Source organism: Muntiacus reevesi, chromosome 1, assembly GCF_963930625.1.
Source record: "Muntiacus reevesi chromosome 1, mMunRee1.1, whole genome shotgun sequence".
NCBI lineage: Eukaryota > Metazoa > Chordata > Mammalia > Artiodactyla > Cervidae > Muntiacus > Muntiacus reevesi.
Window position 1 is genome coordinate 107,139,738 of NC_089249.1, and position 24,780 is coordinate 107,164,517.

The 24,780-nt window shown below is 35.2% G+C and overlaps 1 protein-coding gene across 1 annotated transcript in view; it reads left to right on the top strand.

Moving 5' to 3' along the window:
• DPYD (dihydropyrimidine dehydrogenase) overlaps nucleotides 1–24,780 on the top strand; it is an 892,784-nt gene that overhangs the window by 517,508 nt on the left and 350,496 nt on the right. Inside the window, exon 14 of the mRNA XM_065908208.1 lies at nucleotides 1,179–1,343. Coding sequence (XP_065764280.1) covers nucleotides 1,179–1,343 — 165 coding nt within the window. The remainder of the gene's footprint in view (nucleotides 1–1,178; nucleotides 1,344–24,780) is intronic.

The following is a 24,780-nucleotide window of genomic DNA, read 5'->3' on the forward strand; positions in this document are numbered from 1 at the left end:
ATATACTAATTCGAATGTAAAAGTGAATGTAAATTGCCAGAAATTAACATGCAATGTGTAGAAAAGTCCTTTTATCCTCTGCAACTGTAGCATTTGGCAGATTCAGGAATAAATAATCTTTTGTGGCAAGGGTATGCCTTATCAAACATATGCAGATCAGCACTAATTAATGCTAATTAAGGTTTCCTGTCTATCTAGTTGGAAAAACGTCCAAATGTTATGAAATCCAGTTAGTATGCCTATTACGCTAATTGTTTTATATGGGGTGGTTCTTAATTAAAATATGTAAATTGACCTTAATTGCTATATACTAATGGGGGTTCATGTTATCTCACTAAAAGTGACAAGATGGTGAGGAGGGGTACTTAAATGACTAATTCTGATAAATCCTTAACTAAATGACCTTTACTCAAAATTAATTTTAATTGGAAGTTGGCTAAAGAAACATTTTTTCTTCTTTGTTTCATTTTAGTTTTTAGTAATGTAAGAATGTTCCTCTTCTTTGTTAATACAGCTTTAGAAGCAGTTATGGATTGTTAATTACACTTAACAAGCAAGTTAATTTGACTGTTTACTGTTTATAGTTATCAGGAAGTTATTGATAGCCTCATTCCAGTTTCGGGAAAAATTAGTACTTATTGAGAATGTAAATTTATAGTTAGAATAATATAGGTAAGTCAACCTAGTTTGTTAAAATGTGTTTTAAAGTTTGATGAGTCAGTGGTGCTAATATATACTCTAGCTGATTTACATTGAAATTACTTCTTAGAAAAAAAAATTTTCTTTGCAAACATTAACTCTTATTTGAGTTAAAATCTCACTGATGATACTTAGATTAAATAGCCTGAAATAATATTTTGACATTTTATTTGATGTGTTTTTATTTATTATTTAATTGCAAACAAATTAAAATGTATAAGCCACAAACCAGTAGAAATGAATTTATGTCTTTTTTCCACTGGCCTAACCTTACAATTGTAGGAAGTAATTTAAATAAAGCTAACAAATATTATATTTTTACTTTTTCATTAAGTAGTTTATGTTCAGCTGTAATTTAAAATATATTAAAAATGTGAGACAGGACTTGGTAGAATGCTGTCATATGGAAATGAGCATAGAATGAAGATAACAGTTTTTCTTTGTAGAAAGGAGACTCACTATCTTTACTCTTTCAACAGGATATAGTGACAAACGTTTCACCCAGAATCATCCGGGGGACCACCTCTGGCCCCATATATGGCCCTGGACAAAGCTCTTTCCTGAATATTGAGCTCATCAGTGAAAAAACGGCTGCATATTGGTGTCAAAGTGTCACTGAACTAAAAGCCGACTTTCCAGACAATGTAAGTGTGATTTAACGCCTAAAACAAAGGAATTGGCATAAGTTGGTGAATGTTTATTTAAACATCCAATTCATAGGCTTATAAATATTAATGTGTATAATATATTTTATTAAAGAATCTGCCAGTTGCTTTGCTGATGCATAGAAAGATAAAAAAGAAAGAAATGCTAAAGAACTCATAAAAATCCGCACAATGTAAGTCTTTGTTATAAATGGGTGCCATGTAGATGGAAGAAGTATCTATATAAGCAGGAGGAAGAGAAATGAAATACTCATTTTATTGAGTTGGTTTTCACTGTATGTGGCTAGTATTTATGAAGGTGATGACCTTAGGAAGAAATTGCAGACTGTAAATCATTTTAAATATAAAGCTGAAGCAGATGCAGAATTTCTTATGTAGTTTATATTTTTCAGTGGGAAATAACTTACCAAATGTTTTAACACCTTTATTCTGAATGAGCAAACTAGCTTTTATAAAACCTTTTTTTCCTTCTAAAGGACTGTATACAAATATTACAGTAAAATCAGGCTTGCAGATAGTATTATGTTTCTTTGTGGGTTTTTATAGATTGCCTGTGATTTTTTTTTTTGTCCACAGTATTTTTCTCTTCAATATTGGTTAGGATTGTCCTTAATGTCATTCATTCATTCTCCTCCTTGTCCCCTAGCCTCTTTCACTGTGAACACACACGCACCCACACACACACATTTCTTTCTCTTTCTCTTCTCTCTCAATGAGCTGGTGGTGAATTGATGTTGAGGTTTGAGGCAATGTTTACATTGTAGAAGAGATTTTTCTGCGATGATCTTTTAGAGATAAATGAGAACACTTCAAATATTCTAATAATAATAATAAATAATTTAAAATCCAGTGAAATATGTGGATGTTTGCCCACAAACTGATAAATCAGAAAATTTTACAAAGGGACTTCAGCTATCACACAATTGCCTAGCTCATCAGGTTTATTTTCCTGTTTTAGAAAGCTCTAATTGTTTCCAAATTCTCTCTTATCTTAAAACAAAATATAATCACATAGGATACAATTTATCTTCCTCAGTTCAACCCTTCAGATGTGAAAGAAACTATATAAAGGCCATCTGAAATCAATAGCTTCTGCTTATTAAGAATTTTTCACTTTTGGAGCTTGATGTTGCAATTATCAGTTTGAGCATTATTCATCAACTCTAGTTAACAATTTTGTTGGACTATTTGTATTTTAAAGAATCCACATGTTTTGGGAAACTTTTCTCATAATGCCAAGGACAAAAGTGGTCAACCATAAATATAATTACTAATATATTTTTAAACATAGTCTACAGTTTTATGAAATAAAATAATGTAATAAGTAGGTGTGTGTGCATGCTTAGTTGGTTCAGTCGTGTTTGACTCTCTGTAACCCTATGACCCTATGTAAGAATGAGCACTTATATAATATTCACTCTGTACTAGATATGGTTATAAATGCTTTATATATTTTAATACTCATTTAATTTTCTAATAGCTTTATAAGATAGGTAGTAGTATTTCTCCCATTTCACAGATGAGGAAACAGATGAGGCAGGTGGCACTAGGTACCATACTTAAGGCTCACAGCTGTTATATGGTGATGCCAAAATTTGAACTTAAAATTTGATTTTAGCATCCATGCCCTTTCTAGTAATAGTGTTCAGTAGTATACCTGCTTATATTGCAATATCATTCCAGGTCCTCTTAAAAGCTCAGTATTACTTATTTAATGCAAAATAAGAATAGTAGGAAATATTCCTTCAATAGTATTTAGATGAGCCAATGTATTTGAAAAAAGAAAAACAACCCTTTTTCTGGAAAATAACTCCTATTAATAACTTGTCTTAAAGCTCCCCTGATACTTTCTACCCTCTCTTGAGCAAGAATAAGATGTTATAATAATGGCCTCTAAGAAATGACACTAACTAGACAAGAAAAGTTAAGACAAAACCCTTGCTTTGTGATTCTACAGTCAAATAGAAAGACTAGAACACATTTAAATGTTCTTTTCAATTTCCCTGGAAACAATTTTCTTCTCCTATAATGCTGCTTCTTCTGAGAAAACAATACATGCTTTTCTTGTTTCTAATTCTTTCACCATTTAGATTTCGCTCATTATTATTTTTCTGTACTCTTAGAACTAATTTCTAACATTTTTACTCCCCATATCAAAGTTAACACTTTAAATACAATTAAAATGGCATTCCCATTTGAACCCATAGAAATAATGTGTGCACCTAGATATTGCCATGCTGAGAGTAGAATGTCCCCCACTGTTTTAGAATTACTCTGGTGCCAAACCCAATGAGCTGAATGAAAGAAGGTGACCCTTCATTTTCCAAGTTTAATTATCACTCTCACTGGAGTTTTCCCACATCATTCTCAAGTGCGTGGCTGCCACCTTTAATGACAGGGATTGGATAATTCAACCCATTGTGGCACCTTCTAATCAAGGGCTAACTTTTTTGAAAAAGAAATTGTGTTGGAGGGCTTACAGATCAGCTAACACCCATAACCAGTATCTCTATTTCCAGAGACAGTAGGCACCAGTTGACCATGGACTAGAGACAGCTGGAAGAACATCCTGAATATAAAGATGAAATATCTTGTAAGGGGGCTTGTTTCTTAACTATCACAGAATTATACCAAAGCCTACACCTATATGGGCTTCCTTGATGGCATAGTGGTAAAGAATCCACCTGCCAATGCAGGAAACACAAGAGACATGGGTTTGATCCCTGGGTCAGAAAGATCCCCTGTAGTAGGAAATGGCAACCCACTCCAGTATTCTCTCCTGGAAAATTCCATGGACAGGGGAGCCTGATGGGCTATAGTCCATGAGGTCACAAAGAGTTAGACACGACTGAGCAAATGAACACCCACACCCACATATACCACCCCACCCCCACCCCGCATAGACATACACACTTATACTAGATTTCTTCTTGGCTTTCAAGGTTTCCTTTTATTTATCTGTGAGTTAAATTTGGCACACTGATAATTGTATCAATCAATCTATTACTAAGAGGTTTTTTTTTTTTCCCACCTGAGCTGAGATTCTTGCAATGCTTATTATGAAATGTATAATTAAGGTTTACAGAAATCAATTTTAAGTGAATCCTTTCATTCTCACTACAACAACCTTAGAAATCATATATTTTAGGCTTGCAAAAAATTTTACCAACAAATACCTGGTGCATTTTGTCTGAAGGCACTGAATTAGGAAGCAAAGACTGATATTTTCTATCATTTGTGGCAGTTAGAGTGAGAGTTAGGCAAAAGGTAAGGATTTATCAGTGAATCAGCTGGTGAAGGTAGAAAAAGGAATGATGGCTTTGTTAGAGAAATTAATAAAGGAAGAACAATGGTATGTGATATACTTCTATTATAAGATATGTCATTTCTACTGAAGCCCTTTCTCAGTTTATTACTGAAAGAGCAGCCGTGCACACATGTTCACAATGACTCTAAGGAAGTTGCTCTTCATCGGCATTCTGAAGATGCATTCCTGATTAGGAGCCTTTAAATACAGAGTTCTTAACTTTGTGTGGCTGCCATGACCTCTGTAGGCACCCTGGTGAAACCCGAAAGCCTGTTTCAGAATACGATTTTTGAGTGCATAAAACAAAATTCACAAGGTAATAAAATATTACCATTAAATTAAAATGAAATTCTTGAATTATTTTTAAAAATATTAGTAATCTATATTATTCTTTAGTAAGAGACTAAAAATACAGTCTAATGGTGAATCTAATACTTACTGCAATCTTGATGTAATGCTGACTTCAAGTGACACTTTGTGCTCTCTGTAGCAACTCTACAGCTTGACATGATTTTGTGTGGTTTCCTTTGGTGCAAAGTCACAGGTATTGATAGTGTTACACTGGTTTGTTGCTTCATGATAGAGGAAATGATACATTTGAATGCAAGTCTAGGGAAAATAAAGATCTAAATTTTTTTCCATCGAAGTTCATGAATTTACTATTTTCTATCAAGAGTTCTAAGGACTTCAGATTAAGAATTTATGTCTTGCATTTCCTAATTCTAGTTGCCTATTAGGATCTCCAGGAGACTGTTCATTGCAGCACTGCTTACAACAACTAGGACATGGAAGCAACCTTAGTGTCCATCTACAGGTGAATAGATAAAGACAATATAGTACATATATACAGTGGAATATTACTCAGCCCTAAAGAAGAATGAGTTTGAGTCAGTTATAGTGAGGTGGCTGAATCTAGAGCCTGTTATGCAGGGTGAATTCAGTCAGAAAGAGAAAAACAAATATTGCATATTAATATATATTTATGGAAACTAGAAAATTTGCTGTGATGAACCTATTTGCAGGGAAGAAATGTAAATGTAAATGCAGAGAATGGACTTGTGGACACAGTGGGGAAAGGAGAGGGAAGGATGAACTTAGTAAGTAGCACTCAAATATATACACTGTTCTGTGCTGTGCTTAGTCACTCAGTCATGTCCAAACAACTCTTTGCAGCCCCTTGGACTCTAGCCAGCTAGGCTCCTCTGTCCATGGGGATTCTCCAGGCAAGAATTCTGGAGTGAGTTGCCATGCCTTTTTCCAGGAGATCTTCCCAACCCAGGAATCAAACCCAGGTCTCCCACATTCCAGGCAGATTCTTTACCATCTGAGCCACTAGGGAAGCCCATATATATATATACTATCAAGTATAAAATAGATAGCTGGTGGAAAGCTGCTCTGTCATATAGGGAGCATGGGCTTGGGTTGGGGGCATAGGCGGGAGTAGGAGTGTATATATATATATACACACACACGCATATATATATATATATATATATATATATATATATATATATATATAAATTATGGCTGATTTGTGGTGTTGTACAGCAGAAATCACCACCATATTGTAAAGCAGAAATCAACACAATATTGTAAAGCAAATATCCTCCAATTAAAAAAAAAGTTAAAGGCACAGTATGTTCTAGGAAATTTATAACCAGAACATGAATCTGAGATATGTCCTAGTTAAGCTGATATACTTGTAAGGAAAGATAGAAGAATTCTTTAGGCATCCAGGCAACAAGATACTATCAAAGGGGAAAGACAGTGATAAAAATTCTCAATATTAAAAATACCCCAGATATTAAATTAAAAAAAAAAGAAAAGTTCAGCACCAAGTCTTAGCTTGACTGAAATGATGTGACCAAGATCAGGCATCCTACTCAGTTAGCACTTTCATTGTGGGTGAACTTGACTTCACCCAGAAATTAAGTCCAGCCTCATGGGAAAAAGAAAGTCACTGAATAAATATTTAGCATTACAGACTTAACAGTAAAGCCCCACCACACTGCCTTGCTTCAGACCACTTGTTAGCAAGTTGTTAGAAGGGATGCTTGCTGCTCCCCCTAAACAATGTTCAGCCTCAACTCAGAAAGATTCTATAGGTTTCAAACAGAAGACCCTCTGGCCTGGTGTTTGCAAAGAGAGTTTTGGAGAGCCTCCCACCACTGAGCCATAGAAATCAGCCTGTCCCTACATCCAGAGCCCCTTCCAAGTGTCTGGGAAGAATGAAGGGTTTAAGCTCTACCCCCTCTGTTGATAGATCATGTCAGGTGTGTAATGGGTGTGCGGTTCCCCTTGCCTCCCTCACTTTCAAGCTCTCTGCCTCCCCTTCTCAGACCCCAGGTCAAGAGAACCCTCCCTATTTCCTCTGGGGTTTGGCCAGGTCCTCTGGTGTGGTCAAAAGTTTTTGAATCCTCATGACACTGTTCACGGTGGTCTGTCGACATTTGTGCTGTTTATCAATGTCTGCCTCCCAGCAAAGGAGGACTGCTAAGTCAGGTGTTTTTCTGGCTCCTAGCACACACCTGATCTGTTGGACTTCTAGGAAATTGTATCTATATATTAATAAAATGGTCACATCATTTTATCATCTTAAGTCATAAGTTCAGTCTTTAAGACTAGCCTTAGCATTAATATACAATATTGTTTCTCTCTCTCAGACTTACTTTACTCTTTATGACCCTCTCTAGGACCAAAGACTCAAGGTTTCAACACCATGTCAAAGTTTGTGTCTTTTTCGGATGGATTTTGTTAATTTTAAAAATTAAATTTTAAATTTTTAAAAAATTTTAAATTGAAAAATTAAATTTAAATTTTAAAAATATTTCTGTGCCTTGCAGATAATCCATGTTGAAAAGTAACTAAGTCTGTATGAAGAAGGTGATATGAAAATGATTCAGTGTTTGTTTTTTTAAAAAAGAATCTCTGAGAGAGTTAGGCCCTATACTAGTTGAATCATTTAAGTAATTCTGGCATGGATAAAGTGAATATATATCTATGTGTATGTATATGTAAGCATATGTATAGATAACATATTTGTGTGTGTTTATATCTTTATAAAGTTCATCAATTGATTTTACTACATATATAATCAATATCACTCATGAACTTTGCATATATCATTAAATATTTATAAACTCCTAAACCAGAACTATTTACTGGGAGCTGTTTATTTGTTCCAGGAACTGTACTAAGGGCTTTATGTATCTGTGAAACAAAAATTTTCCCCATTTTACAGATGAGGAAACTGACATTAGAGATATTGCTTTAACTGTCCAGATCATAGAGTTAGTAAGTTAATGCATTGAAACTGGAAATCATCCCATTATACCATGAAACAGGTTCCATTTGACTATAAGGAACCTGAGGAATTAAGAAACATATGTGTTACAATCCTCCCTTGCTGATATGGTCCAAATAGATTGCGCTTTCTCAACTGCAGACTCTCAAAAAAAATTTAAAACCCCAAATCTTTTCACTTGACAAAGAAAGTTCTGTCATTAGTTCCAGTGAAGAACATTTTATGGCTTAGCTCTTTTGGCTTTGCGGAGATGGAGGTTTATCTATAGAAAACAATACCAGCAACTTGGTGTGGACTGGTTTGTTACCCAGCCTCCTTTTAAGTCCTGTATTTGGAAATAGGAAGTTGAGAGTCAGATCTATTTATCTTCCAAACAGGAGAACGCTCTCTATTTATTCAGCAGACATTCATCACCCCATCCATCATTCCTGTAGTCTTCTTACGGGTGTCCCGGAGGCTGACTCAGCAGAAGTGGGCTTTCTTTTCTTTGGCATATGTGTAACTAAGTCTAACTAATTAGAAATTGGGGGGGGGGGGTGTGTTACTCATGCAATCTGGCCAGAGAAATAAAATTTAGTAACAAATAAAACTACAGTAAATGTATTATCAGCCAGCCACATGATCATTACTTTTGCTTTCCTACCTCAGAGCTTATAAAGTACAAACAGCACCCTAGCTCTTCTCTCCTCGTATCCCAAGAAAAGGGTTTCACGAACAGAGATGTAAGAATCTCATATTTTTAGTGATTCTTCTGAATTTGAGTTACTTATACTTTATGTACAATGTAAGATCTTCTGATTTCTTCCTCAATGTTTTATTCATTGTACTTCTTTCCCTTAATATCATTCATTCATTTGCTCTAACCAGAATTATTTGAGCTTATTAAGTTCACGTTTCTGTAAACTTCTACATGTTCCCATGCTGGTTTATTTTAAATAAAACTGTTTTTTTTTTTTTAAAGAAAAGTACTGGATCAGGCATTGAAGGGAAGCCTAGTAAATCCTCTAGGAAGCCCTTCCTTTTTCACACCATCACTTAAGTAGTGATTTTGTAACATTGTGAATTCCAGAAGACAGATATTTTCTAACCTCCTTTTTTGCTAAAATCTCAAACAGTTATCTAGTGATATTATTATTTTTTTAAAAATATCTATTTAGTTTATATAAATAAGAATAAATCATATTTAAATATATCATAGTCTAAAAAATGAATCATAAAATGGAAATTTAAAATATTAAAGTGGATGGGGCAAAACAGTTCATGTCCAGTTATTTTAACAAGTATGTGTTTTCACTTTTGTAGAGTATATGGAGTCCAGGGATGAAAGGCATAGGGTTTAGAATCAGAATGGATTTAAATCCCAGCAGCTCCTCTGACTTGTTGTTTTATTGATACTTAGCCTCATTCTCATCAGCATGATGATAATACCATCTCTCAGAGTTTGTTGGAAAAATTAAATGAGATATTATTCATGTCAATGTATGACAAAACCCACTGCAATGTTGTGAAGTAATTAGCCTCCAACTAATAAAAATAAATGAAAAAAAAAAGAAAAATATATATAGGTAATGGGCTTGACATATTGCAAGTATTTGTAACTTTATACTGCAGAGAAGTTGTCCTTAGTCACTCCGTTGTGTCTTTTTGAGACATCATGGACTATAGCTGGCCAGGCTTTTTTGTCCCTGGGATTCTCCCAGCAAGTATATTGGAGTGGGTTGCCATTTCCTTCTCCAAGGGATCTTCCCAACCCAGGTATCAAACCCATATCTCTCACATCCCCTGCATTGGCATACAGATTCTTTACCACTGAGCCACCTGAGAAACACTTCATAGAATAACTTTATGCATTTAGCTTTTATTTCTACTAAAAATAATAATTTGTTTTCATGAAATATTCTGAGGGGTAGATTTAGCAAATAGAAGGAAACATCATTTTTATAGCTTTTGAATCATATTGCCCAATTGATTTTCAAAGCATTTATAAACAGTTCATATAAAAGATGCTATTTCAGAAATAATTATCAATTAAAAATTAAATACTAAGTTAATAAATATATTTTTAGTGATTATTCTGAAGTTGAATTAATTATATGTTATGTAGAATGTAAGGTCTTCTGATTCTTTCCTCAATGTTTCATTCATTGTGTTTCTTTGCCTTATTATCATTCATTCATTTGACTTAGCTTCTGATTAAAATAAAACTAGAATAATGACAGTTATTTTCTTGGTTTCAGCATAGAAGTGAAGAAAAATTAAACTATAATTTCACAAAACAAGAGCAGCCAAAATTAATAAGAAAACATAATATAGCTCATAGTTACATGACTTGTTTCTGGCTCCATGTGGCCAAGCATTTTCTTAAGACGTTCCTAGTTCCTTAAAAGAAAACATTTGCAGCATCCTACATGGAGTAATGGGATTGGATTTACTTTCTCAATTGAAATAACAGCATCCAAAAACTTATATATGAAACAAGAATTTTTAAGAGGTAGAACATCAGTCAGTAAGGACAGCGGTCACTGAGAGATGGAAAGCAACGGAAATGAACTCTGCCATTGCTCAAGAAAACTTCCAGGCTACAGGGAAGGCAGCAAAAACCAGTCAGAACTAATAAAAATAATTGAAAAAAAAAAAAAACCAGTCAGAAATCAGAAAAGTAGAACTGAGAGTCCAGAGAGAACAATGACTAGCATTCACAAGATAAAGCATCAGAAAGTAGAGAGTTGCATACAGAAAAACCTTTGGAGATTTGCAAAAGATCCCTTGAATATTTAACAGATCAGCTTATGCCTGTTAGTAAATTAGACTACAGAAAGAACTTTCAGAATGGATTTGAGGGACTATTATTCAATTTTCACATATATCTGGAAATTATGACTCTTCCTGACAGCCACAGTGAAAAACCTTATGAATCACAATTAGCCATAGGTCAAACACTTGTTTGGGTATGCCCAACAAACCTTAAAAGCCAGACCTGAAAGGATAAAAATATGTCTAAGTAATGTAACTGCTAAGAACGTGAAGTAGAAGGACATGTGCTCATTTTCTCCTGTGAGAACTCCAAAATTGCGATTCACTGCTGAACAACCATCGATGGGAGAATGTTGGATCCCACCAAAAAAAGATACCCCAGGCAAAGGAGAAGCCCCAACATGACAGTAGGAGGGGCGAAATCTCATTTAGAATCAAACTCGATACCCGCCAGATACACTCAGAGGGCTCAAACAAAGCCTTGTGTGCACCAGGACCCAGAGACCCCACAGAGACTGAGACAGACCTGCCTTTGAGTGTTTGAGCATCTCCTGTGGATGCAGTGGAGACAGGGGCTCTAGCTGCAGCAAATCTGGGAGACAAGGTATGTGGCATAAGTCCTCTTGGAGGAGGTCGCCTTAAGACCTACCATGGAGCCACCAGACAACCCACAAACTGGAGAACAATTATACCAAAGACGTTCTCACACTGTTACGCAAGTTCTAGGACCCACAACAGATTTCCCAAACTTGGGGATCTGACAAAGAGACTGCGAACCCCCAGGGAGTTTGATCTGGAGGCCAGTGGGATTTGATTACAGAACTTTCACAGGACTGGGAAACAGACTCTTGGAGAGCACAAACAAAACCTTGTGCACGCCAAGACCCAGAACAAAGGAGCAGTGACCCTGCAAGAAGACTGAGCCAGGCTTGCCAGTGAGTGTCCAGGAGTCTCTGGAAGAAGCGTGAGTCAACAGTGGCCTGCCATGGGGTCAGCGGCACTGAATACAACACTGCTTACATAAGTCCTTTTGAAGAGAGAGAACAAAGGGAGGGAACACAGCCCATCAAAAAAATTGGATTAAATATTTGCTGAACATGGAGCTACCCATCAGAACAAGACCTAGATTCCTCCATAGCCAGTCCTTCCCATCAGGAAGTTTCCACAAACCTCTTATCCTTATCCATCAGAGGGCAGACAATTTGAAAACCATAATCACATAAAACCAACCAAACTGATTACATGGATCATAACCTTGTCTAACTCAATGAAACCATGAGCTATGCCATGTAGGGCCACCCAGGACGGATGGGTCATGGTGGAGAGTTCTGACAAAACTTGGTCTGCTGGAGAAGGGAATGGCATACCACTTCAGTATTCCTGCCTTGAGAACCGCATGAACAGTATGAAAACGCAAAAAGATATGACACTAAAGATGAACTCCCCAGGTCAATAGGTGCCCAATATGCTACTGGAGAACAGTGGAGAAATAATTCCATAAAGAATGAAGAGATGGAGATGAAGCAAAAACAATGCCCAGTTGTGAATGTGACTGGGTGATGGAAGTCCAGTGCTGTAAGAACAATATTACATAGGAACCTGGAATGTTAGACCCATGAATCAAACTAATTTTGAAGTGGTTAAACAGGAGATGGAAAGAGTGAACATTAACATTTTATGAATCTGTGAACCAAAATGGACCAGAATGGGAGAATTTAATTCAGATGACTATTATATCTACTACTACTACTTCTAAGAATCCCTTAGAAGAAATGGAGTAGCCCTCATAGTTAACAAAAGAGTCCTAAATGCAGTACTTGGGTACAGTCTCAAAAATGACAGAGTGAACTCAGATTGTTTCCAAGGCAAACTGTTCAATATCACAGTGATCCAAGTCTATGCCCCAAACACCAGTGCTGAAGAAGCTGAATTTGAGTGGTTCTATGAACCCCTACAAGACCTTCAGGAACCAACACACAAAAAAAGATATCCTTTTCATCATAGGGGACAGGAATGCAAATGTAGGAAGTCAAGAGATACCTGGAGTAACAGGCAAGTTTAGCCTTGGAGTACAAAATGAGGCAGGGCAAAGACTAACAGAGTTTTGCCAAGAGAACGCACTGGTCATAGCAAACACCCTGTTCAGGAAACACAAGGGAGAATTCTCTTGGACATTACCAGATGTTGACATTATCAGATGGTCAATACCAAAATCAGACTGATTATATTCTTTGCAGCCAAAGATGGAGAAGCTCTTTACAGCAGGCAAAAACAAGACCAGGAACTGACTGTGGTTCAGATCATGAACTCCTTATTGCAAAATAATATTAAATTGAAGAAAGTAGTGAAACCACTAGACCCTCAGGTATTACCTAAATCAAATCCCTTATGATTATACAGTGGAAGTGACAAATAGATTCAAAAGATTAGGTCTGATAGAGTGCCTAAAGAATTATGGAGAGAGGTTCATGACATTATACAGGAGGTGGTGATCAAAACAATCCCCAAGAAAAAGAAATGAAAAAAGGCAAAATGGTTGTCTGAGGTTGTCTGAGGAGGCCTTACAAATAGCTCTGGAAAGAAGAGAAGCGAAACTAAAAGGAAAGATATACCCATCTGAATACAGAGTTCCAAAGAATAGCAAGGAAAGATGAGAATGCCTTCCTAAGTGATCAGTACAAAGAAATAGAGGAAAACAATAGAATGAAAATGAATAGAGACATCTTCAACAAAATGAGAGATCCCAAGGGAATATTTCATGCAAGGATGGGCATAACAAAGGACAGAAATCGTATGGACCTAACAGAAGCAGAAGATATTAAGAAGAGGTGACAAGAATGCACAGAAGAACTATACAAAAAAAGATCTTAATTACCCACATGTCCACAATGGTGTGATCACTCACCTAGAGCCAGACATTCTGGAATGCGAAGTCAAGTAGGTCTTAGTAAGCATCACTCCGAACAAAGTTAGTGGAGGTGATGGTATTCCAGCTGAGCTATTTCAAGTCCTAAAAGATGATGCTGTGAAAATGCTGCACTCAATATGCCAGCAAATTTGGAAAACTTAGTAGTGGCCATAGGCTGGAAAAGGTCAGTTTTCATTCCAATCCCAAAGAAAGGCCATGTAAAAGATTGTTAAAACTATGGCACAATTGTACTCATCTCACACACTGGCAGAGTAATGCTCAAAATTCATCAAGCTAGGCTTCAACAGTATGTGAACTGAGAACTTCCAGATGTACAAGCTGAATTTAGAAAAGGCAGAAGAACCAGAGATCAAATTGCCAACATTCATTGAATCATAGAAAAACCAAGAGAGTGGACTCTATGGCTGATTCATATCAATGTATGACAAAACCCACTGAAAAAAATAAAAATAAAAAATAAAAGAACTGGGGGAAAAAAAGAAATTAAAAAAAAAAAAAGAAAAACCAAGAGAATTCCAGAAAAATATCTACTTCTGCTTTATTGACTACGCCTTTTGAATGTGCCTACTGACTATTGCCTTTGACTGTGTGGATCACAACAAACTGTGGAAAATTCTTCGAGAGATGGGAATACCAGTATGATTCAATGGATGTTGGCAATTTGATCTCTGGAATTTTGAGCATTACTTTGCTAGCATGTGAGATGAGTGCAAGTGGGCCATAGTTTGAACATTCTTTGACATTGCCTTTTTTGGGATTTCTTGACATTGTCTCCTGAGAAATCTGTATGCAGATCAAGAAACAATAGTTAAAACCAGACATGGAGCAACACATTGGTTCAAAATTGGGAAAGGAGTGGGTTGATGGTTTATATTGTCACTCTGCTTATTTAACTTATATGCAAAGTACATCATGTGAAATACCTGGATGAATGAAGCACAAGCTGGAATCAAGATCCCTGGGAGAAATATCAATAACCTCAGATATGCAGATAATACCACACTTACATCAGAAAGCAAAGAGGAACTGAAGAGGCTCTTGGTAAAAGTTAAAGAGGAGAGTGAAAAAGTTGGCTTAAAACTCAACATTCAAAAAACAAAGATCATGACATCTGGTCCCATTGCTTCATGGCAAATAGGTGGGGAAACAATGGAGATAGCGGCAGACTTTATTATCTTGGGCTCCAAAATCACTGCAGATGGTAACTGCAGCCATGGAATGAAAAGATTCTTGCTCCTTGGAAGAAAAGTTCTGACAAACCTAGACAGCATATTAAACATCAGAGACATTTCTTTGCCAATGAAGATTCATCTAGTCAAAGCTGTGGTTTTTCCAGTAGTCATGTATGGATGTGAGAGTCAGACCACAAAGAAAGGTGAACGCTAAAGATTGGTGCTTTTGAACTGTGGTATTGGAGAAGACTCTTTAGAGTCCCTTGGACTGCAAGGAGATTCAACCAGTCCATCCTAAAGGAAATCAGTCCTCAATATTTCTTGGTAGGACTGATGCTGAAGCTGAAGCTGAAGCTCCAGTACTTTGGCCACCTAAGGCAAAGAGCTGACTCATTAGCAAAGACCCTGAGGCTTGGAAAGTTTGAAGGTAGGAGGAGAAGGGGACGACAGAGGATGATATGGTTGGATGGCATAATCGACTTGATGGACAGAGTTTGATCAAGTTCCGGGAGCTGGTGATGGACATGGAAACCTGGGGTGCTGCAGTCCAGGGGTTGCAAAGAGTTGGACATGAATGAGCAACTGTACTGAACTGAATATAACTGCAACTGAGAAAGAATGCTCAAGAATATTTATAGGAATACAAACTATCTAGTATCAAACAATATAAAATTCAATTTTTGACATCTAATTAAAAAATTAGCTAGCCTGTAAAGAAATCAGAACATAAACACAAAATTTTAAAAAATCAGTTAAAACTGTGTTATGTTAATATTAGCAGACAAATACATTAAAGCTGTTTTTACAACTATATTCCCTACTTTCAAAAAATCCAAGTTAAACTATGGAAGATAGATAAAAGACCTATATCAAAATTACAGGTCTGAAAACTACATTTCAAAGGGTAAAGAACACAATAAAATTTATTAGCAGCATGTTAGGTACTGCAGAAGAAACAGTAACTTGAAGATGCAGCAATGAAAACTATCACACAGAGAGAGAAGAAATTAAACATACACCTTGTGAGCTGGGGACAACTTATATATACCGGAATTCCTGAAATTTGAAGAAATAATGGACCAAACTTTCTCAATTTTTCTTAAAACAAAAAGCCTTCCCCACTTCACAGCCAATACAAAAACAAACAGAAATAATAAACAAGAAGCTTGATGAACTCCAAGTGTAAGAAACATGAAGAAAATTACAGCAAGGTAGTACATCATAACCAGATTAATTAAACCAGTGATAAAGAAAAAACAACTTCAAAGCAGCTAGGGACAGAAAGCATGTTCCATACAGAGAACCATAACATAAGAAAAACATAATATTCTGCTGTAATTTATCACCAGAAGCAATGCAAACTAACGTCATCTTTAAAGTGCTGAAAGTTTAAAAAAACAAGCAAACAAAAGCTGTTAACCTAGATTTCAAAATTCAGTAACATGTCTTTCAAAGTGCAGGTGAAGTAAGTTCTTTTCAAACTAAAAAGAGTGAAAGAATTCATCACCAGGAAATCTGCACCACAGGAAATGTTAAAAAATGTTTTTTGTTAAGGAAAATGATACCAGGTTGAAGTATTCATCTACACAAAGGAGTAAAGAGCACTAGGATTTGTAACTACATGGATAATATTTTTTTAATCATTTAATTTACTTTAGAAGAGAATTTGTTGTTTAAACAAAAAATAATATAGCATAGGGGTATATAACATACATGAAAGTAAAATGCTTGACAGCAATAATGCAAAAGTTGTGAGGAAGAAATGGAAGTATACTACTATAAGTGTCTAAAACCATATGTAAAGTTTTATATCCCTTGAAGACAGACTATGATTAACTTAAAGATATATGCACTAAGCTCTAAAAATAATTGAAATTATGTGACTGAGTTACAGATAAATCAGAAACAATAAAGCATGAAATAGAGTCAAATTACTCAAACCAAAAGAAAATAGAGTTAAACCTAACCATATCCATCTAGTCCAAACTATGGTTTTTCCATTAGTCATGTATGGAAGTGAGAGTTGGACCATAAAGAAAGCTGAGCCAAAGAACTGATACTTTTGAACCACGGTGATGGAGAAGACTCTTGAGATTCCCTTGGACTGCAGGGAGATCAAACCAGTCCATCCTAAAGGAAATCAGTACTGAATATTCATTGGAAGGACTGATACTGAAGCTGAAGCTCCAATACTTTGGCCACCTGATGCAAAGAGCTGACTCATTAGAAAAGACCATGATGCTGGGAAAGATTGAAGGTAGGAGGAGAAGGGGACGACAGAGAAAGATGGTTGGATGGCATCACTGACTCAATGGACATGAGTTTGAGTACCTTCCAGGAGTTGGTGATGCAGAGAGAAGTATGGGGTGCTGCAGTCCATCAGGTCACCAAGAGTTAGACACGACTGAGCAACTGAGCTGAACTGAACGGAACTGATATCAACAATTACATTAAATGTAAATGGTATAAACATCTGAATTAAAAGGGTGAGATGTCCACATTTGATAAAAAGTGGGATTCAACTATATGCTGCCAACAAGGAAAAAAAAGATGATTTTAAATATGAGGATACAAAGAGAATACTGAAGCAATGGAAGGAGATATGTCATACTAATTCGATTCAAATAAAATCTTGTAATATTGATGGAAGATAAAGTAGTTACAAAAGCAAAGAATATTACCAGGGACAAAAATGATCATTTTATAATGATTAAAAAATCAACTCATCTAGAGTTGATAGCAATCCTAATGGTTTCACTCACTTAATAGCAGAGCTTCAGGATACCTGAATACAAAAAATGAGACAACTGCAAAGAGCAGTGGAAAGAAATTATAAATGGAGATTTTCATACCTGCTTGTCAGTAATTAATTAAACAATAGAATGAGGCTATTGAGGATTTGAAAAATGACTTATCTAGTTGACATTTGTAGGACTAGCCATCCAAAGAAGGCAGAATACACAGTCATTTCAAATACATGCATAACATTTAATAAAATAGGCCATATTCTGGGTCATAAAAGATGTCTCAGTAATTTAAAAAAACTTAAGTCAACCAAGATATATACTCTGCTCAAAGTAGAATTAAATTTGTATCCAAAAATGGGAAAGTATTTGAAAAATCATCAAATATTTATAAAGTAAATGATATACCTCAAAAACACTTAGATGAAAGAGGAAATCATAAGGAAAATTAAAAAGTATTTTTAACTGAATGAAATTTAAAACATAAAATATCAAAATTTGTGGTATATCATAAAAACATTACTTGAGGGAAAGTCTATAGCATCAAATTCACGTATCAGAAATTAAGAAAGGCCTCAAATAAATGACCACAACTTCCACTTTCAAAAACTGTCGCAAGAGAACATTAAGCCCAAAATAAATAACATAATGGACATAATCGCAATCAGAGAAAGGAACTGATGAAATAAAGAACAGAAATATAATAGAAAATATCAAGAAAGATAAAGCTGATTTGTTAAGAAGACATAAAATTGATAAACTTTAACCAGACTGACCTGGGGAAAAAAGAGAGAATAAACATAAAACAATATAAGGAATGAGAGAGGTACCACACTGCAGGCTTTACAGATATTAAAAGGAAAATTCCAGGATATTATGAACAATTTTATAGAAATAAACCTGCCAACACAGGTGAACTGGACAAAATCCTTTAAAGACGCAAGCTTTCAAAATGAAGTCAGGAAGCACTTGATAACATTAAGGAAGTTGAATTTCTGTCAAAATATTTGCATGATTAAAACTACTGGCCCAGATGGCTTCATGATTGAATTCTACCAACCATTTAAGAAAGAATAATGCTATCTACTCATACTTTTTCAGAAAAGAAAAGCAGAAGAAGTACTTCCTAACTAAACTTCTAATGCCAACACTTTGATATCATAACTAGACAAAGGCAGAACAAGAAAACTATGGGCCAATGTCCCTCATCAGCACAGATGCAAAAATCCTAAACAAATTTACAAATATTAACCAATAATATATGAAGGATATAATAGATTGTGAACAAATGAGGTTTATTCCAGGAATTCTAGTAAGTTTAACATTTGAAAATAATGCTGTTCACAAAAATTGCAAACTAAATAATAACACCCAAAACACAAACAGAACAAAAACATTTCAAGAAATCCAAAAATGTATTCCTAATTTTTAAGAAACTTCAGCAAATAAAGAATAGAAAAATAATTTCCGAAATTAAATACATTTAATTAATGCATTATAAAAATTATAAATTGTATTTTTTAAAAATCGCTACACCTAACATCTAAGTTAATGGTAGAAAACAATATTTTCTTCCTAAGAAAAATAAAACAACAATATTTGCTTTTGCCATTTCTAGGACACACTGTCCTAGAGTTCCTACACTGTTTAATAAGGGAAGATAAAGAAATAAGATATCCAGATTGCAAAGGAAGAAGTAAAACTGCCTTTATTCACAGATGACATAATTGCTTATATAGAAAATCTGACTAAATATACCAATAAAGCCATTTTATTTACAAAAGTAGGTAGCTAGCTTACAAGCTCTTGTTTTCAGATTTGACTTTTTAAAAAATGACATTGAAATACTGTTTATTTTCATTACTGACTTTTCTTGCACTCTGTTAAATTCTGCACTCCAGGCAAATGCCTAACTTGCCTCAATCTGGCCTTGGCCTGCCAAAATGCAACTTTAAATAATAAATGAGTTTAGCAAGACTGCCAGATACAAGATCAACTTTTAAACAGTATTCTTACTTTTTATATACTAGGGATTAACAATTGGAAGCTGAAATAGGTATATCACATCTATATAGCAAAAAAAATTTAGCAGGGATAAATTTGACATAAAATATGAAATATATAAACACTGAAAACTACAATATGTTACTGGTAGAAATTAAAGAAGAACTAAATACATGGGAGGACTTCCCTTATGGCGCAGTGGTAAAAAAATCTTCCTTCATTTCAGGAGATGCGGGTTTGATGTCTGGGTTGGCAAGATCTCCTGGAGAAGGAAATGGCAACGCACTTCAGTATTCTTGCTTGGCAAATCTCATGGACAGAGGATCCTGGTGTGTGTGGGATTGCAAAAGAGTCAGATGACTTAGAAACTGAGCACATACCGTGTTCACTGATCAGAAGAGTCACTACTGTTAAGGTGTCAAGTAGCTTCATATTGATTTAAAGGTAAAATGAAATTACAATCAAAATATTAGCATGATTTTTTGCATAATTTGACAAATTGAGTCTGAAATTCATATAAAAGTACAAAGGGCTTACCATAGTCAGAATAATTCAAAAAGAACCAAGTTGGAAATTTAAAACTTTCTGACTTCAGGACTAACAGTAATTAGAATAGTATAGTATAGGTGTGAAGTTAGATTATTGGAGCAGAATAACAAGTCTAGAAAGCAACATACAAATTAGTTTTATGAACAAATAATTTTTGACAGATACTTAAAGGAAATCCAGTGGACAACATACAGTCTTTTCAACATATGATGCTGGTAACATTCTTGCCTAGAGAATCCTGGGGACAGAGGAGCGTGGTTGGCTATAGTCCATGGGGTCACAAAGAGTTGGACAAGACTGAAGCAGCTGAGCATACACGCATGCAAAAAAAAAAAAAAAAAAAAATGACTCATATCTGACACAATACATAAAAATTAACTCAAAATAGTCAATTGACCTATATGACAAACCTAAAATTATAAAACTTCCTTAAAAAAAATAAAGAAGGGAGAATGTCTCTGTGACCTTTAGGTTAGGCAAATATTTCTTGGATGCATACCAAAAGTATAGTCCTTGAAAGAAAAAGATGATAAATGTGATTTCTTCCAAGTTAAAACTTTTGCTCTTCAAACCTGTTGCTAAGAAAATGAAAATACAAACTACACACTGGAAAAAATATTTGCAAGTCATATCTGGTAAAGGACTTGTATCCAAAAATGTTTAAAGGACCTTCAAAACCCAGTAATAAGAAAGCAAACAACTCTTCCCACTTTGAGCAAAATAGGTAAAGAGACACTGCAACCAAAGAAGACCATGAAAGACAAATAAGCACATGAAAAGATGCTCACCATCATTAGTCATTATAGAAATCCAAGTTAAAGCCATGGTGAGATATGCATCTACTAGAGTGTCTAAACTTTAAAATGTTAGCAAGGATATGGAGTTATAAGAACTCTCATACATTGCTAGTGGTAAAACCACTTTTGAAAAAAGCTGAATAGTTTCTTAAAAAGTTAAACACACAGCTACCAAATGACCCAGATAATCAATTTTTTAAAAAATATTTTAATTGAGGGATAATTGCTTTACAATATTGTGTTGGTTTCTGCCATGAAATGATATGAATCAGCTGTAAGTACACATATGTCCCCTCCCTCTTGAGTCTTCCTCCCACCACCCCTCCATCTCACCCCTCTAGGTCGTCACAGAGCACCAAGCTGTGATGTAAAGCACCCTCTGTTGTACAGAAACTCCCATCTAGGTATTTTATACATGGTAGAGTATATAATTCAATTTACTCTCTCAATTTGTCCCATCCTCTACTTACCCCCACTATGTTCACAAGTCCATTCTTTACATCTGTGTCTCCATTCTCTCAGTCACGAAGTTGTGGTCGACTCCTTGTGATCGCATGGACTGTAGCCCAACAGGCTCGTCTGTCCATGGAACTCTCCAGGCAAGAATACTGGAGTGTGTTGTCATTTCCTTCCCCAGTGTCTCTATTATTGCCCAGCAAATAGGGTCATCGGTACCATTTTTCTAAATTCCATATATATGCGTCAATATACAATTTTTGTTTCTCTCTTTCTGGCTTACTTCACTCCATGTAACAGTCTCTAGGTTCATCCATCTCAGGCCAGCTGACTCAAATCTGTTCTTTTTTATGGCTAAATAATATTCCATTCTGCATATGTACTACAAATTCTTGTATCAAAACATATGTCCATACAAAGACTTATACAGGGCTGTTCACAGCTGCTATAAATGCAATAGCAAAATACTCTGAATGATTCAAATGTCCAGCTGGGTAGATCAACAAATTTGGTGTATGTATACAATAAAATACTACTCAGCAGTAAGAAAAATGAGCTATTGATACATACCACTTGAATTAATCTCAAAAATTATGCTGAGGTAAAAAAGCCAGCCTCCCTTCCTTCAAAAAAGTATACATTTTATAATAAAGTTATAGGAACAGTTAGCTAATCTATAAGGACACAAAATAAGTTAATGGTTACCTGATAGACAGGCGAGGAGTTGGAGGGAGGAATTATAAAGAGAAGGCAATTCAGGGGCATGATAGACACATTCATTATCTTGATTCTGATAATAGTTTCAAAGTATATACACATGTCAAAAGTCATAAAAGTGTAAGTTCTAAATATGTGAAATTATTATATGTTATACTTCATGTAACATATAAAATTATATTTCAGTAAATCTATTTTAATAGACTCAGTAGGTTAAATTTAAAATTACCAAAATACTTTTCATGGGTTGTGTACTGGCAATTAATCCCATGTTGGATTAAATGGCTAAACCTCTATCACCCAACTGTTCAATACCTATCCACTGCCCAAGCCAGCAGTCAATTATTACTTTCATGAAATTTTCTAGTGTTTTGATCGTATTCACTTTGATATGGGGACATGGGAATTAACATAATGTTAAAGATGACCTTATGCAGTGTTAAGAAAGGAAAGAATTGTGTGGATTTTTAAGTGGCTGCTTTGTAGGAGATTAAAATGCTAGTGCTTTGTCTCATTCAGTTAAGGGAAAATCTTAAGAAAATCCATCAAAGCTTTTCAATCACTTTGTGTATACAAGCATTAACTGCCTACAACATACTTTTTCTCATATTCTCCTCTACTTTGTAATTTGTCAGGCTGCCTTTTGGGTAACAATATCTGTCCATGGGGTGGCAAAGAGTTGGACACTACTGAGCATGCACCCACACGCTCACTGTCTCCTTGGTTTGGAAGTATAGCGTCCATCACAGTTAGCTCTGTGAAAGAGACCCTGGGGATGGCAGTGTTGCATTGAATTTAGACTCTTCTGGTATAAGCTTTAGCTCATGAGAGGGGCGATGGAGACTGTTTCTAAATTATATATGTTTACTACATAATGAGACCATGTCATAAAATACAAACAAAGTCCATACTCAAGTAACTGCAGAGGTTTGCTCAGTGGACTCAATTTAATTAATATCATTTTGGTTATATTTCACATCAGTCAGTGTTCTCTTTTTGTGGAGAAGTCAACTCTAATGCATTCTTCTCTTTAAAATATTAGGGAAAGAATAAAGTAAAACCTCTTTCTGCCCCTGAACCTATAAGTCCCCAAAATGCATTTTCTTTCTTTTTTTTTTTCCAATCTCAAATGGCCCATTTAATCCGTTAATTCTTTAAAAAGAACCAAGATTTTATGAGAGGCTAGAAGTAAGAAGTTGTCAAATAAAGGTCGTTATTTACCATAAGGTATGGATGGGGACTTCCCTGGTGGTTCAGACGGTAAAGAATTTGTCTGTAATGCAGGAGACCAGGTTCGATTCCTGGGTTGGGAAGATCCCCTGGAGAAGGAAATGGCAACCCACTCTAGTATTCTTGCCTGGAGAATCCCATGGACAGAGGAGCCTGATGGGCTACAGTCCATGGGCTCATGAAGAGTTGGACATGACTGAAGAGGCTTAGCACGCTTACACTGTAGTTATATGTGTTGCATTAACTTTGTTACAAACTACTTATTCTATTTTACTTTCCTTTTTTTGCCACTAGTTATTTTATTCTTTTATACTGTACCTTACAGAGAACATTCCTACAGGGAATATTCCAGAGATTTATTTTTCACAAGGAACAAATTTCATTATTTTTCCCCCTAGGTCTTCTGAGGTATTTACTTTAAAGTATTCTTTTTATTCTTTAAGACAGTTTTCTAAAAAATAAATACTTAGTACTATTTTAAAGATTAATATACTGTACTTTGATAACTGTCTTTTATTTCAACCATTATTTATGGTTGAGTAATTGATTCAATTTTATTAGAATTTAAGACTATATCTGTGATGAGCAAATATGATCTAATTAATTGTAAATAATCTAAGGGAAATGGTCACAGAGGTACTAGACTAATTTAATCACACAGTAAAATTTAGTACTTCATCCTTGTATGTGTGCGTAAGCAGTCATGTCTGACTCTTTGTGACCCCACCAGGCTCCTCTGTCCATGGAATTTTCCAGGCAAGAATACTGGAGTGGGTTGCCATTTCCTTCTCCAGGGGATCTTCCTGACCCAGGGAGTGAACCTGCGTCTCTTCCACCTTGTATCTCCTTCATTGGCAGGGGAATACTTTATCACAAATGAGGCAAACTTAATAGAATAAACATACGGATATTGAACCCTCTAATTTATGTAAAATTTGTGTCTTCATTTTAACAATCAAAGTCATGAAAATATACTTTAAAATGAGGTCTATTTTGGTAAGACTGTATATTAATATACCGGCAACTTGAGCCTATCCGTTTTAATAGAGGATAGAGAAGAATTGGTGAATGAAATACATTAGTAAAGATATGGTATGTTTACCAGTCACTTCTGCTTTTCTACCAAGAGTACAATTCATAACCATGTTAAGAGAAAAGAAATCTTAAAAAAACAAGGCAGGAAGAAAAAAAACACATTTTTTGTCAAGGAGCCTTTTCCCAAGGCAAACCTTGAATCTTAATAGAAGAAAAAGAAGCAAGAATTGACAAAGAGGTTTTATGAATTCAAAACCTAACAACTTATTAATTTTGTATAACCATTTACAATAAACAAATTTGTATTTCTCTGAGTTGATATCACAATAACCTTGTAGGGAATGCATGAAAATATCATCCCCAATCCATGTTAGAGTCTGATACCCAGATGAAGATAATTTCCCAAGGATACTTCTCA